This window comes from Carettochelys insculpta, chromosome 8 (assembly GCF_033958435.1).
Source record: "Carettochelys insculpta isolate YL-2023 chromosome 8, ASM3395843v1, whole genome shotgun sequence".
NCBI classification, from domain to species: Eukaryota; Metazoa; Chordata; order Testudines; family Carettochelyidae; genus Carettochelys; species Carettochelys insculpta.
Genome location: NC_134144.1, coordinates 48,027,358 through 48,041,874, shown reverse-complemented (window position 1 = coordinate 48,041,874; position 14,517 = coordinate 48,027,358). Strand labels below are relative to the sequence as shown.

General features: G+C 40.3%; 1 protein-coding gene across 4 annotated transcripts in view; it reads right to left on the bottom strand.

Moving 5' to 3' along the window:
* STAM2 (signal transducing adaptor molecule 2) overlaps nt 1–12,255 on the bottom strand; it is a 33,473-nt gene extending 21,218 nt beyond the window's left edge. For 2 of the 4 annotated variants that reach the window (XM_075001264.1, XM_075001265.1), the window contains exons 1-4: nt 12,153–12,255; nt 5,745–5,829; nt 3,049–3,124; nt 2,712–2,807 (exon numbers count right to left, since the gene is read on the bottom strand). In XM_075001264.1, coding sequence (XP_074857365.1) covers nt 2,712–2,807; nt 3,049–3,124; nt 5,745–5,829; nt 12,153–12,192 — 297 coding nt within the window. In that variant the 5' untranslated portion in view covers nt 12,193–12,255. Of the gene's footprint in view, nt 1–2,711; nt 2,808–3,048; nt 3,125–3,822; nt 3,857–5,744; nt 5,830–11,811; nt 11,848–12,152 lie in introns of those variants that run through there. The other 2 variants (XM_075001266.1, XM_075001267.1) reach the window with 2 other exon arrangements.
* Nucleotides 12,256–14,517: the final 2,262 nt, after the last annotated feature.

The window sequence follows — 14,517 nt, the reverse complement described above, 5'->3', positions numbered from 1 at the left end:
GTGTGGCGCCTCCAGGGGCAGGGAAGAGACTGGATATGGGGGTCAGGACAAAATGTAAGTGGCTGAAAAGAAGTTTCTCTTCCAAGAAGGACCCCCACCCACAGACTAGCTCCCATGTGATATGGGCAAGGGAAAGTTCCATAACGCATGGTGCCTCTTGGGGAGGGCAGGACAACATATAAACGGCTGAAAAAAGTTTCTCGTCCTATCAAACAAGCACGACCCCCAGCCACAGCCCAGCTGCCACATGGTGTGGGCAGCAGCACGGAAAAAAAGGCAGCTAGCTGGGGTATACAGAAAACCACAGCTGCGCTGCTAGCAAACAAAAAGAAAGAAGGTTTTTCAGCCTTTCATGACCTTACAGCCACAAATTGAAACAGTGTTCCTGTTGCCCAATTCCTCCACACCTGAGAGCGGCAGAGATGCAAAAGGCCAGAGCAGAGAACTGTGGGGCATATACAGGACATGTCTGGAAGCTAATTCAATTTAAAGACATGCCGCTTCCTCACTACCCTTCATTCAGAATTTTAAATTTGAACTGAACGCTAGACCTGTCAGGTTACTATGATATTATGATACCGATATTACGTTAATTTTAGTGCACCATAAATTGAGCTAATGCAATTTAGTGAAGACAGGCACTTCATAAAAATCAATATTATCTCATAGTGTAGACATAGCCATGGACTTGTATTGCTGTGCAGACATAGCCTAAAGGGCTGTTTAATTGTGGTGTAGGCATTTGGGCTCTAAGACCCTGTAAAGTGACAGGGTCCCAGAGCTCAGACAGCCCAAACTCAAATATCTACACCACAATTAAACAGCTCCTCAGCCTAATCCAGTATTCTGTCTTCAGAAACACACAGTACAACATACACCAGATTAACTGGGTGGGTGCAGATGTGACAATCTGTCCTCCAGCTTCCCAAATCATTTTATCATCTGAAGTATAATGTTTAACATGCCTTTCAACAACTTGTTAGCACTATAACTGCAGAATGTTCTTGTTACCCATGTAAAATTTCTATGTATTTTTCAGTCTCACTAGGTTTTGTCTCACTGCAATAACCTGTGGCACAACTGCAGTCAAAATATGCTTTGTGTCACAAAGTATTTTCTTATTGCTTTTGAATGTATTTTAATTTCCTCAACTGTCCCTTTGTTTTCATGCTATGAGACAGAAAAAATAGCACAACTTACCTTCTCTATGCCATTCACTATTTTATAAACTTACATCCTTATTTGTCTCCCTAAGAAGAATAATCCCAATATCTTTTCACATGAGAAAGTTTTCCCACATCCCTAGCCATTTTAATTTACGTTCTCTCAACCCCCTCTAATTATGAAGTATCAAACATTTCTAACATATTAATGAGACACTATTTTTCTTTGCAGGAACCATGCTCCTTAGGCCCTATGACATCAAGATCCTCCAGGTATTTTATTAGTCTATTTTTAATTGTTATGTCAACCATCTTATCAGAGACAGATAAATGACACACACTTGTTTTTAGCATCTCAGATCATCCACAGATGTAAAACATTTTCTATCCTCCAATCCTCTGTTTCACTTGCTTGTTTTCAATAAGATTGCATATTTTCATTAGCAGATCAGTCATTCAGTACATGGACTTCTTCAGAACTTGAGAGATACCATCTCGGCCCTGTTACTTATTGCTTTTTCAGTTATCAGTCTGTGCCTGTACCTTCTCTAATGCCTCAAGTTCTGATAACCCCTAACATTTAAGAAAATGAAACAAAAACCTTAAGCAGATCTGGGTTGGGAATCCTTCCAGCTGCCTCTGTGGTGAGGTATGATACAGAGAAGTCATTCAGCTGTTTAGCAAAATCCTTAGCTTTCTTAATTACGTCTTTTTAACACCCACTCGACCCACCAATTATTTCACTAGGCTCCCTGCTCCCGACTTATTAGAGTCTCTTGTTTTTAAAGCTTTAGCTATTTGTTATTTGAAATCAATTTTAGCCCTTGAAGCTCTACTGCCTGTTGAAAGTTGAGCTCCTGCTGAATGGCTTCACTGGAGTTAATTTCCATATTTTGAAGAATTTCTGTTTGACTGGAAAAATCTCCTGAACCTTGCCATATAGTCTTACTTTTTTTTTCCCCGTTCACTTTCTGTTCAGTGTTGTGCATGCTTTTTGAGCCTCAAAATCTAATGAAAGCTTTCTACTTCTCACTGTAAAACTTAACCATTTTCTACTGTCAACCTAAATATTTTTAGATTATTATTCTTCCATACAACTTATTCCTACACAAGCAAAAGGTAGTGTTTTTTTTCCAAGTAGGGGAGACCTCAACATTAAGTGAGGCAAGTTTAGCTAGATTCCACAAATTCTTGTTAAGATTCCCATAGTGACTTGACTTACTTGACTTTAACCCTTGTACTACGGGTGGGACATAGGTCATCTACAAGTCTCCTCAACTTCACTCTGTCTCGGGACAAAACTTCTAGCCTGAAAATGACTTAACTCATGACCTTTGATATCTGCAAAACTTCCTTAGTATTTTTCCAAACAAGTGAAAGCATTCCCAGATTTCAGTACAAGTAGGATGTCAGCTGTATTTACAAATGCATTTGAATTGGAAACTTATAAAAATATGACTGTCACAAATATAATGAAAGCACAAAGAAAAGTTTAATCAGGAACTTCATCCATTCTTAAGAATACTTAATAAACTTATAATAAATTACCTTATTTATTATACCACGTACTTCACTTGCAAAATCACGGGAACATATTTCTAAATGAAAAATCTTTCCACAGTTTGACACGCAGGCTCCTAGCAGCTGACAACAGAAACAACATGGCAAAAGTGTTAAAGACAGCAATAGCAACGATTTGTTCAAAATCTGTGTTTGCTGAAAAAAGTAAGTAGTGAGGGCTAAATTACACCTTTAGATACAACACCCACCAACTTCATTTAGAGTTAAACAGGTGTATCATGGAAAGAAGTTGGTCATAATGAATGCCTGAATATCTAAAGATACAGATGTAAAGTTCTGCAGAGTAACGTATAATCTTACTTACCGTTAGAGCTTGCAAAGCAACATGTGGGACCTTATGATTGACTCTTTTAATTATAGCTCTAAGACAATCTTTTGCTCTAGAAGAGAATTAAGAAAATATGAACACTAGTATGGTATAATTCAGTTACTGTGAACTGCAAATTAAAAATGTCACCATGTACTTAGCAACCAACGAAGTCAAGTCTGCTCATGAAACATACAACATATTTTTAAAAGATAGCATTTTAGCTAAGCCAAAACTCAAGTTTTCTAGAACAGTCCAAATTTGGGAATTGCCACCTATGGCTGGAGACACAACCACTTTGAATGAGATGGACCTGAAGAAAACAAGGAAAAAGACATTCTACACTACAAAAAATTGCCATATTTGAAAAAAGTGCATTTTGTCCAGATATTGGGGAAAAAATTCAAATTCAAGTGAACAAAAACAAATTTTTCTAAAAATTAAACCTTATTTGCATGCTGCTCGTTCTTTATACATATTTTACAATCAATTTGCTGAAGCAGATTTTTTTTTTTTTTTCTACTTTTTTTCTTTAATTTCCTACATGTTGGAAAGATTTCAGGTTTTACAGACTTTTTTCAACTAAGAAGTTTCACAGTTAAAATGCTGACATATAAAAAACAAGTTCATAACGTTACTAACATCCTTATAGAGAAAACACAAAATAAGATTTACGAGCAAGCCATGCTAAACTTGCAAACAAACATCACCTCTGATATACAGAGCTTTAACAGAAATATCACAACTTCCTGAATGTATCAGGCTTTATACCTCATTCCAGTTCGCAATCAGCAGGGTAAGAAGCCCTTTTTAAAAAAAAAACAAACCAATTTGCGCTTTCAGTAGATAAGAAAACACAATAACTTCGTTAAGAATTTTGTTACTACACTCAGAATCTAAAAAAAAAAGTTTCATTATCAACACTGAAACAGTTTTGCTTTAAAATGACAAAGATTTTATATAATTGAGTGAAAGGATGCATACATATATGCACATGCTTTACTTTAAGCAAATGTAATCTGTTGAAGTCACTTTTACAAGTAGCCCAATAAATTACATACCCATTTATGTGTTTCCTGTATCAGGGACTTAATTTTCAATATTTTGTTTTTTGCCTAGCAGTTTTGTAAATGTCAAACAATAGAAGACATAAGTAGTGGCATTAAAAACCCCACATTATAAATACTTAAATTTGTCATGGATTATAATATACAACTATAATAGCACAAATTCAAACGTTAGGTTGAAGCTGTTTAAAAACTGATTTAAAAACATATTTTAATAACAAAAGATTTAAATCATTCTATCCCATCCTCAACACAAGCACAAAAGCCATTTGGACTGTACAAGTATGGACATTACAAATGTTAAGAAAAAAATTTAGCCTTATTTTTTCTCAATGACTAAGGAGCCTAAACAACTGTCTAGTTAAAAGTGTGTGCAAAGACGGAGGCGAGCCCCTCTCAGTGGATGTGAAACTTCATAAAGGGAGCGAAGCATGATCAGCTCCTGGGTGTCAGGACCATCCATCTCAATAAAAATACTGAAGCATGTTAATATTTCTGTGTATGTGTATTCACCTTTTATACCAATCAATAAAGCTTTTAAAGTCTACATATGTATTTTCTTACACATGCTGAAAAGGTTTTTTTCATATGAACATAACCAAAATTTCTGTTGGTTTGGATGACATTAGAGAGGTGGGGGAGGGGGAGCCTGACATAAAACGTTTGTTCACACCTGGTCTAGCTGTACAAGGGTATTAACATAGAAGAGCTCTCTCAAGCTCGGGGTTGCAACCACCATTAAGACACGGCTGTTTCCTTGGGGGGATAAGAGCACAATTGCCCTCTTTCCCCACCCCTCCATAAAAGATAGTTGAAGTGCATTTGGTGGCTAAATCTACACCAGCTCTCCCAATTTTTGTTTAGAACTCAAGTTTTCTTATTTTAAACAGCCCCCACAAACAAGACACTGACTAGAGAGCACGTGACTCTGTGGTGTGTAATGCCACACGTATAGAAAAAAAAGTTTTTAGTTCAATAATCTTAAACTTCAGCAGCATTTGTAAAATTAGGCAAAAAAGATTTCAGAGATGCAATTTCTACATTGACAGTTATAACAAATACAAAGATAACTACATTACAAAATGAGTTACCTTTGACTGAGAAAAGCCAGCCATCCTGGAGAAAAAGATCTGACGTTACACTGCACGATTACAGGATCACTGAATTACTGCATGTGTTTAAATATATTAAACTTCACTTTGGTCCTGACCCACTCTTTTCCCTGTTACTCTCCATCCATCTTGCAGTTCTCTAGAATACACACACCCATAGGTAACTTTCTCTTTAGATAAGTTTCTGTAATGAACCTACTTGTATTTTCCCCTTCTGGCCCACATGCTTCAGGAACTGCATGCTGCATCATTTAACATGATTAACTTGATTTACTGTGCAGTACAGCATAAAAAATGGAATGAGTCCATCGTACACCAATTACTCCACTGGAAATCCCATTGGAAGAAAATTTCAAACTGGTTCAAAACTTCTTGAGGCACTTTTCCTTTAGATATGCATTTTACGAAGCTCCAGTCCTCCAAACAATGCTTCACTTTTTTCTTCTGGGGGGGGGGGGGTGGAGGGGGTTTAAGTGGATGTGAAGTAAGACATTGTGAAACTAAAACATCTTACCCATTAGGAGTACTTCCAACTTTATCACATATATCCATTATAAGACCCCAGTCCTCACTGGTATTGCATTCATTTGTGGCCTTTTCTACAAATAAAAAAAGGACAGACTTCAGATTCATAGTTTAGCAAACTAGCGCCTTTCAGAATATGACAAAACACCTTTCACGTATAATTAATAGAAGTGCAATATTTTTTTCCTAAACCAGCGCTAACATATACTAGTTTCTATAACAGTTTTAAATCCCTGTTTTAAGTATAGGTAATATTGTAGAATATACACAACACTTTATGGCTATGTCTACACTAGCCAAAAACTTCGAAGTTTACTAACGAAGCGCTGAAATACATATTCAGCACTTCATTAGCATGCAGGCAGCCACGGCACTTCGAAATTGACGTGGCTCGCTGCCGCGCAGCTCGTCCAGACAGGGCTCCTTTTCGAAAGGACCCCGTCTACTTTAAAATCCCCTTATTCCTATGAGCAGATAGGAATAAGGGGACTTCGAAGTAGGTGGGGTCCTTTCGAAAAGGAGCCCCGTCTGGACAAGCCGTGTCAATTTCGAAGTGCCGCGGCTGCCCTCATGCTAATGAAGCGCTGAATATGTATTTCAGCGCTTCATTAGTAAACTTCAAAATGGCCATTTGCATGGCCATTTTGAAGTTTTTGGCTAGTGTAGACACAGCCTATACTACAGAAAAGGACTAGTATGTATGATTACCATTCATCAGACTCAAAAGATGAAGTTCTACTTCATAGTTTATGCCATAAATTTAACTACATACTAAGATGCATACTTTGTTTAATTATTGTATGTTGAACTCAGTCCTTCATATTTAGATTTTCCTCAAGGTTAAGTCTGTATGTACATACACATTTCACACATGTAGTTAAGAATAATCTTTTCATTACAGTGGTTTTTTAAAAAAAAAAATCAGTTTTCATAAACTATCCTCTCCTCATTCTAATGGTTTCTTAAAATACATTCTTTCATGAAACTTCCACTGATAGTTCACCAATGCCAGGAACTGGTCAGAGGAAAAGAGAGTGATAAACACAAACTGCTCTTTATGCACAGCTCTTGCTTACCCAAAAGTATTTCACCCACTGCATCTGCCTCTGAGGCCTAATGCCATTTAATTATGTATTCCCAAATTGAACCGCAAGATCTCACAGTGGGACCTTGTCACTTTAATCACACAAACAATATATTCAGCAACGATAAATAATTTTTAATGCACACGTTAAAGAGTTTGTCTTGTCTTAAGATTTATTTTTTGACTGTTGTACTCTCAAACATCCTAACTGTATTCAATATGGAAAAGCTAGAGCACTCAGATTTATGCTTTGGGTTCCATCAAATATTCTTCATAAGCAGGCCTAGCATAATCTCTGATACCTGGTGACAGTCAGACAAACCAGTATTGGTGTTCTGTAATGGATGCTACATTGCAACTGCATAGGTTCATGACTGCACTACAGTATACCCTCCATTTAATAGAGTAATAAGGGGAAATGGGTATCCGTTAATGCTGAAAGTCTGTTAAATCCGAATCTGCAGGACTAGAGGCACCTTGGAACATGCACTAGGGAGCTCACCATCCGAGACTGGGAGGAACGCAGCAGACTCGGGAGAGAGAGCTCAGCAGCAGGCTCTTTGCACTTTGCTCGTCCTGCCCCAGCAGCTCCTGCTGCTCTGGCAGCCCCAATGGCAGTCCCGCCAGCCCCAGTGGCAGCTCCAGTGAGTCATCAGCATTTGGATGGGGGGGGGGGAGAACAGATGGCGGACAGCATCTGTTATTTCTGAAGTTAGTGAAATGAGGGTTCGTTAAATCAAGGGTTTACTGTACTATTAGGGCAGCAGTTCATGCCTGCAATTGTGTTATTTCTCTGACAGCAAGCTTCACTGCTGGATAATTTGAGAGACAGTTCCAATCACTTTCTGGGTTAGACTGATTGAAATTTAGGGAGTGCACTGCAGAAAACAACCAGAACAGCAGCAACCAGCAAGAGTGAGCTAAAAATCTTTTTACATTGACACACAAGTGAACCTAGGAGAACACCTATGATTCTGAGGCAATATCTACATTTGCACTTGATTGACAAAACTTTTGGGGGTGTGGTGTGGTGTACATGCTTAAACACCACCCCTCCACTCTTCTGTGAATGACAAGGTTTCTCCACAGCAAGTACATACATGACCAATACTTTGTCTGCAGGAGCACTCTCTTTCCAAAAAAGCAAAAGCCACTTGTTGGAAATGAGAATATTTTATCAGCAAGTGCAGACGAACAGTGTTCACAAAGTAACTTTTAGTAACAGGGCTGTGTCAACAGACTTGTCACTAAAAGCTGATTAAGGTAGACATATCCTGAATCTGAGTTACTGGCCACAGCACCTCTACCATGACCTAGATTTGCTCTTCTAGGAAAGCAGGCTCGGGGAGGGAGGGGGAGGAGGAAGGGGATATCTACGAAAAATCCAGCTCCTGACAGAGTACCTGGAGAGGCTCGTGCTCACTCAACTGGGACTTGCAATTGCTTGAATTATTAAGGGAATAAATCAGAATTTAAAAATATACACAATTGAGCATGTGAATTTTTACATTCTTTGGTTATTTTGGCAATATGATTTAAGATCACTGAATACTCATGCTAGTAAAGAACTAAACAACATTCAAAGGGAGATAAATTTCATGCAGTCTGAGTGGGCAATAATTGTGTCTATGCCACTGCCAAAGAGCCTCATTTCAGACTTGCAAAACATTTGTTATTCCAGTCCTGGTTTCCCTTTAGCAGAGACTGCTAGTCATGACAAATTATGTGGTTGTTTTGTAATGCAGATTACAGCCTAATACCAACAAATTCATCATCACCTGTCATCTAAGGGTTATACTTTAGGTTTCTAAAATTTAAACACTAGCACATAAAACAAGGCACTTTTCATATACAATGAAAAAACTGTATGTACAAAACAGTGAGTGCTAGGGTGACCATATCTCCCTGTCCCAAATATGGGACAGGGAGATATGGGGGAGGGGCGGCTCCTCTAAGCCCCAGGGAGCTGGGAGCAGGTGGCAGCTGCCCACCTTCCCCGAGCCACAGCAACCCCCAGCATTCCTGGGAGCCCTGAGTAAACAGCAGAGATGGGGGACAGGGCAGCTGCGGTGCTTCTCCACACTCCTCCCCAAGCCCCAAGGAAGCGGTCTGGATGGGGGAGCCACAATTAGTCCCTTTTCTAAAATAAGTAGGGATGCCTTTTTGGTGCCCCAAATATGGGACCGACATGCCGTGCCAAAAATGGGACAGATGGTCACCGTAGCGAATGCCAAAGAGTGAATTTGCTTCCCAATAAAAAAAAGTGTCAAATGATGGCTTCTTTTTGTATTCCATGTATCTAAGTAAGTGAACTAATAAAATAATCTGTATTTCAGACTGGTGTCTGACTCTTTTGGATCATGAAATAGAAACACTTAGGAAGACCAACTACTGGAAGTCTATAGGCTACAGCTATTCTAGACAAAGTTGAGGACTTCAGTCCAGCAATCCTTGACTCCTACAAATACATTATAAAAAATTCTTTAAATGTGTCTCCAAATGTTGCAGGTAAACAGACTTCATGAAGCCTTTCATACAGAACAAAATGAATTAATACACAGCTGGTTAGGCAGGTTTATGCATTCTCCCCAATCATATGTCAACAACTCATAACAGATTGGAAAAAGAGGCTGCTGAACTCTCTTTTATATTCAAATTCAACACATTGACACGTGTTTGAACCGGGATGGGAATTTTTTAGGTCATTATTAGGGGCTCTTGTGCATACTGGTCTTAATCTAATTCTCAACTCCACTCCCCCACCCCCACCTTCTGCCCCTCTACTCTCTGATTTGTTCAACTTGATAATATTTTTCTGATTTGTCAACCTTGATTACTATTTTTGGTTCTATGTGCCTTAAATATCGAGTCTGTTCTGGTATGGCTATGATCTGAAGAAGTGGGTCTGTCCCACAAAAGCTCATCACCTAATAAATTATTTTGTTAGTCTTTAAAGTGCTACTGGACCACTTTTTTGTTTTCGTAACAGATTATGTAGCAAAGGAAAAAAAAATAGAACACTCAGTTTTGCACACTTTTAAGTCAACAAAAGCAAGTCTTCAAAATTGGTTAGCATTTCTTTCACTCTAAAATAAGCAGCAGTTTTCATTAAAATATAGTGTAGAATATTTCAGAACTGTCCAAAACCCAAGAATGTTGAACTTTATGTAAAATGCCACTATAAAATAAGTTTACATTGTAATGGGCTTTTATATGAAATTGGTAAGCTTTTCCATTTTTCTTATTACATACACCTCAGATTAGTCCACAATAAATTTAATGTTCAGTAAAGAAAAGGAGGGATCACACTGGCTGGCCCAGGCTCACAAATTGGCTAAAAGTTGCCGTGTTGACATTTAGGATCAGACTGGAGTCTGAGCTCTGGGACTCCCCACTCCCTTTGCAATGTCCTGGAGCTCCCACTCCAACATAAACCCAAACATCTACACAGCAATTTTTCAACCCGGAAATAGGATCCCTGTGAGCCAGAGTCAGCTGACCCTGACCAGCTGCAGGCTATCCCTGCACAGACAAACTCTCAGTGGCTCCATCTAAACAAGACTGCATGATGACTGTTACATGGGCAGAAGTCAGCTAAGTATTAATTTGATGCCACCAATTAATTTCCACTAATTATTTTTGTGTCAGGTATCAATACCTGAGTGAAAATCTACAATCAAATCATGACTATCAAAAGCATACTGGGCCACATTTCTGGAGATGGCAATGCCAAACAAATGTCTCATTTAACCTCAATCAAACTTGCGGTACGTAGCAGCTCATAGCATATCAGCATGCTGTGTTACACTTCCAAGACTAACTTGGAGCCCCCTCCTCATCTTTCTAAAGGGCTTCCACTTAAGATTACAGGCTTCCAAGCCATAACTAGCAGTGAGCATCACTCTTCTTTGAGGCTAGGAATTTAGGCTTGTAGCCCCTCTGCACCTCACTGATTTCCCCAGCCAGTGTTGTTAACCTCTCTCCATGAGCTACAGTAGCCCATACCAGTTACCAAACAGCATTTACAAAGTCAAATATGCTTATTCTTCGAGAAAAAAACCTCTATGGAAACAAAAACAAAAAAGTGATCCTATATGCATGCAATGTTTTAGCGTGTGTTTGCAATATCTGCTAGTCTGTACATCATATTTGTAAAACTCTGCTATGGCATTATGCTTTTTGAACAAAGTGTCCCAATTATACTCTCGCCAGGGAACTTTTGCCTAAACTGTTGGCTGTACATTGAACATCTTCCTACTGCTTGGATATGTAAATCCAAGTTATACGAATATAACATGGCATTTTGAAACTTGCTGACAAAAAATAGCATACTAGTGAAGATTTTAATTCAGTGACTATTGCACACCTTCTATAGTAACACACACTCCAGCTACTTACTGATCTAAGCCAGAAAAATTCTCAAATTCCTCAGCTTGGTTTAACAATGTTAAACTTTTAAGTTAAACCTCTTAAACTCTGGACTCATCTCAACTAAGTAGAAGTAGGAAATACCACTAAACTCCCTCCTTTCTAAGCATCTAATAGCATTCATGTCATCCCACTAAGGTTCCAAATGATTACACTTGAGAAATCATCATTTTCCAGAGTCAGTCCTTGATCTTAATTTATTTCAATGCTGGTCTTTACAAACTAAGAAGAAAGAAGTAAGACAACAAGTAACTTTGTTTGTTAGCATTTACATACCAAACAACACTGCAGAGCATACGTTAAAGTTATGTCATAATAAAGTATGTAATAAAGTGGTTTGTGAATCAAAAGGTGTATTTGCAAAAAACTGCTGTCAGGACAAATGACAGACAGTTTCAGCTACAAGTGACAAGGTCGGAGATACTAAACAAACTCGAGTCTGCCTAGAAACCCACCCATTGACAAGAGAAGCTGACTGCCAAGAGAGCCTCTCAGGGAGGCCGGCTAAGTTACATGCACACGAGTCCATTGACACAACACACACCTGATTTCTGCTCTTCTGCCTGCAGGTGCCCAGTGCGTTGGGGGTGGGGCTGCTCGCGGCCCTTTCCGAGGACTATGTCCCTACTATGTTTCAAACGCCACCAGCCTCTGTGCCCAACTACGCCACAGGGCTCAGCCCTTCGGTCTGCATGGCCCGGGATCGCTCACCCACGTTACCTCCAGCCCCCGCCCAGCAAGATCACGGCCCGGCCCGCCCAGTCTCCCCTCCCCAGCGCGCCCCGAGGGCCGGCCGGCCGGAACACGCCCCCCGCCCCCCCGCGACACGCCGCTCAGAGCGCACCCCTCCCCCCGCGGCACTGCAGCCGGACTCCGCTCGCTCACCCACATCCTGCTCGAAAGGGTTGGGGGCGAACAGCGGCATCTCGGCAGCCTCCCCCCGGCAAGCCAGGCCCTGCTACTCTCTCAGGTGAGTCGCAACTCCCAGACGTAGCCCCGCCCCGCCGAGCCCGTGGCCGCTTCCTGCTCCGCCCTCCGCCACGCAGGCCCCACTGCTCTCCCTGGCGCCTGCGCCGTGCCTGAACCAGAAGAAGGAGCCCCAGGGAGAGACAACGTGTGAGTCAGCCGCCGCGGGTGCTATCGCCTCGGCGTAGCCCCGTCCGCCCGACTCTCAGAATGGGACAGTGGGATCAGGCAGTGAGAAGGGCACCTCACGTTCGGGGGCCTGCCAAATGCTGCGGAGTCACAGCACCCGCCTCACAACGACTTGGGGGTGCGGGGCACGGAGAGGGCTTCGAGAAGGGCAGGAGCCAGGACGGGGCGCGGCTACGGCCTGTAGAGTGAGGCAGGGGGCTGGGGTGAGGGACTGTAGAATGAGGCATGAGTCAGGCCGGAGGGGCTGCAGGGTGGAGCATAGGCCAGGAGGGGGGGAGATGGTAGATGTGGAGGGTCCCCGAGTACAAGGTACAGCATGAAGATAGCTGCAGGTGTCCCAAGGGGGGGGGGGCAGTGACTGGTTATGGGCAAGGGGAAGCTGAATGCCTCTGCAGGAGAGGGCCCTCAGTGCAGGGTGAGGGAGGTAGCATGACCCCAGAGGGTGCACCAACCACTGTCTATACCTGTGAAGACATTGAAACCTAGCGTAAAATTCACTTTTCAGGTTACCTAAAAACCCACTCTAAATCTACTGTTACCTTGCTTACTACCCAACACTGCCTGCCTTCATCCTTCTAGCTCAGCACACTGTAATGGGTTACTTGTAACATTTGGGATAATGACCTGAGCTGACTTAAGACATCAAAGTTTCAGCTTGTTTAGTTAGTGCACTTACAAGTGCTTTCTTAGAATTATTTGTTTTCTTTACCTAAGAGTTCAAAAATGCTACCATTTCTTTGTGGCTCACTGTATATAATTATACATTTATAAATAGTTTATAAGAGTTATTAAATGATTATTAGATACCAAACCGCACAGTGTGGCTTAGATGGGAATAAGTAAGGTGAATTCAAGTGTTCAAGCAAACTGTATCTAGTGAGTCACCCTGTATAAAAGTTCTATTCATCATTTATAACCCTGTATCTCTTTATATTTGTGCAGTTAAAGTGTGACCAAATAGTTTTAGAAATATGATTCTGTAAAAATTATTTATTATTGACTTTGTCCCAATAAGTTTCTAACCAAATCTTTTCAATTTACCAATCAGAACTTTCTGATTGCCAAATACTCAACTCAGTCCAGTATCTGGAGTCAGGCTGGATAATTTTTGCCATGTATATTTCACCAACAGAAAATGGTAGTTAGCAATTCTGTTTATGCAAGAGCCTATTTAAAATCTAGCCCATTCTCCTATAACTGTTGGTTCTGCAGTGGTAAGATCACTACAAACAGCAAAAACTAATTATCACTAAAATCAGTAGATATGACTATTTACAGAGGTAGTCAATAAATTAATATTTTCGTAGAGAATTTCACAGAAATATATCAAAGTATTGTTTTCTCAGAAGGAAGTGAATATATATTTGAATGTCGTGACAAAACATCAATTTGAAGAGTATAAAATTGTGGTATGTGTCAAAATGTACAGTATATGCGTCATTACTGATATAAAGTTTTTTCAGTTTAAGTGAAAAGAACAGTGACTTACATTATCCAACCAAATGCAGCAATTGTACTTTACTCAGTAAGTTGTTCAGAAAAGAGCAAATAATTTTGTTAAAATGTTTTAATAGTTAGAAGGGACCTGCAGGTGGCAATATTGCTTCACTATTGCTATCTTAATTAACATGCTGATTTCTGGAAATGTAACTCAACTGGACTAACTTTCAAGGCAAATATCAGAGAGGTAGCCATGTTAGTCTGTATCTTCAGGAACAAGAAGTCCTGTGGCACCTTATACTCTATAAGATGCCACAGGACTTCCAGTTGTTTTCAAGGCAAAGTAGAGCTCCGTTCTCTTAGCCTGAATTTACAAAGGAAGTGAAAATACCATTGAAATGAATTTACTTGAATAAAAATGGCAGTAAGAGGCTTCACTGTTTTAAAGTTAAAAATTATGAAAAACTGATCTTGTTTTCTTTTTTTATAATTGGAGATACACATCTCCTAGAACTGGAAGGGATCTCTGCAGGTCATCTAGTCCAGTCCCCTGCACTCTCACCAAGCACCATCCCTGATATCTATTTGCTCCAATCGGCCTCCTCAAGGATGGAACTCACAACCCTCAGTTCAACAGGCCAGTGCTCAAACCACT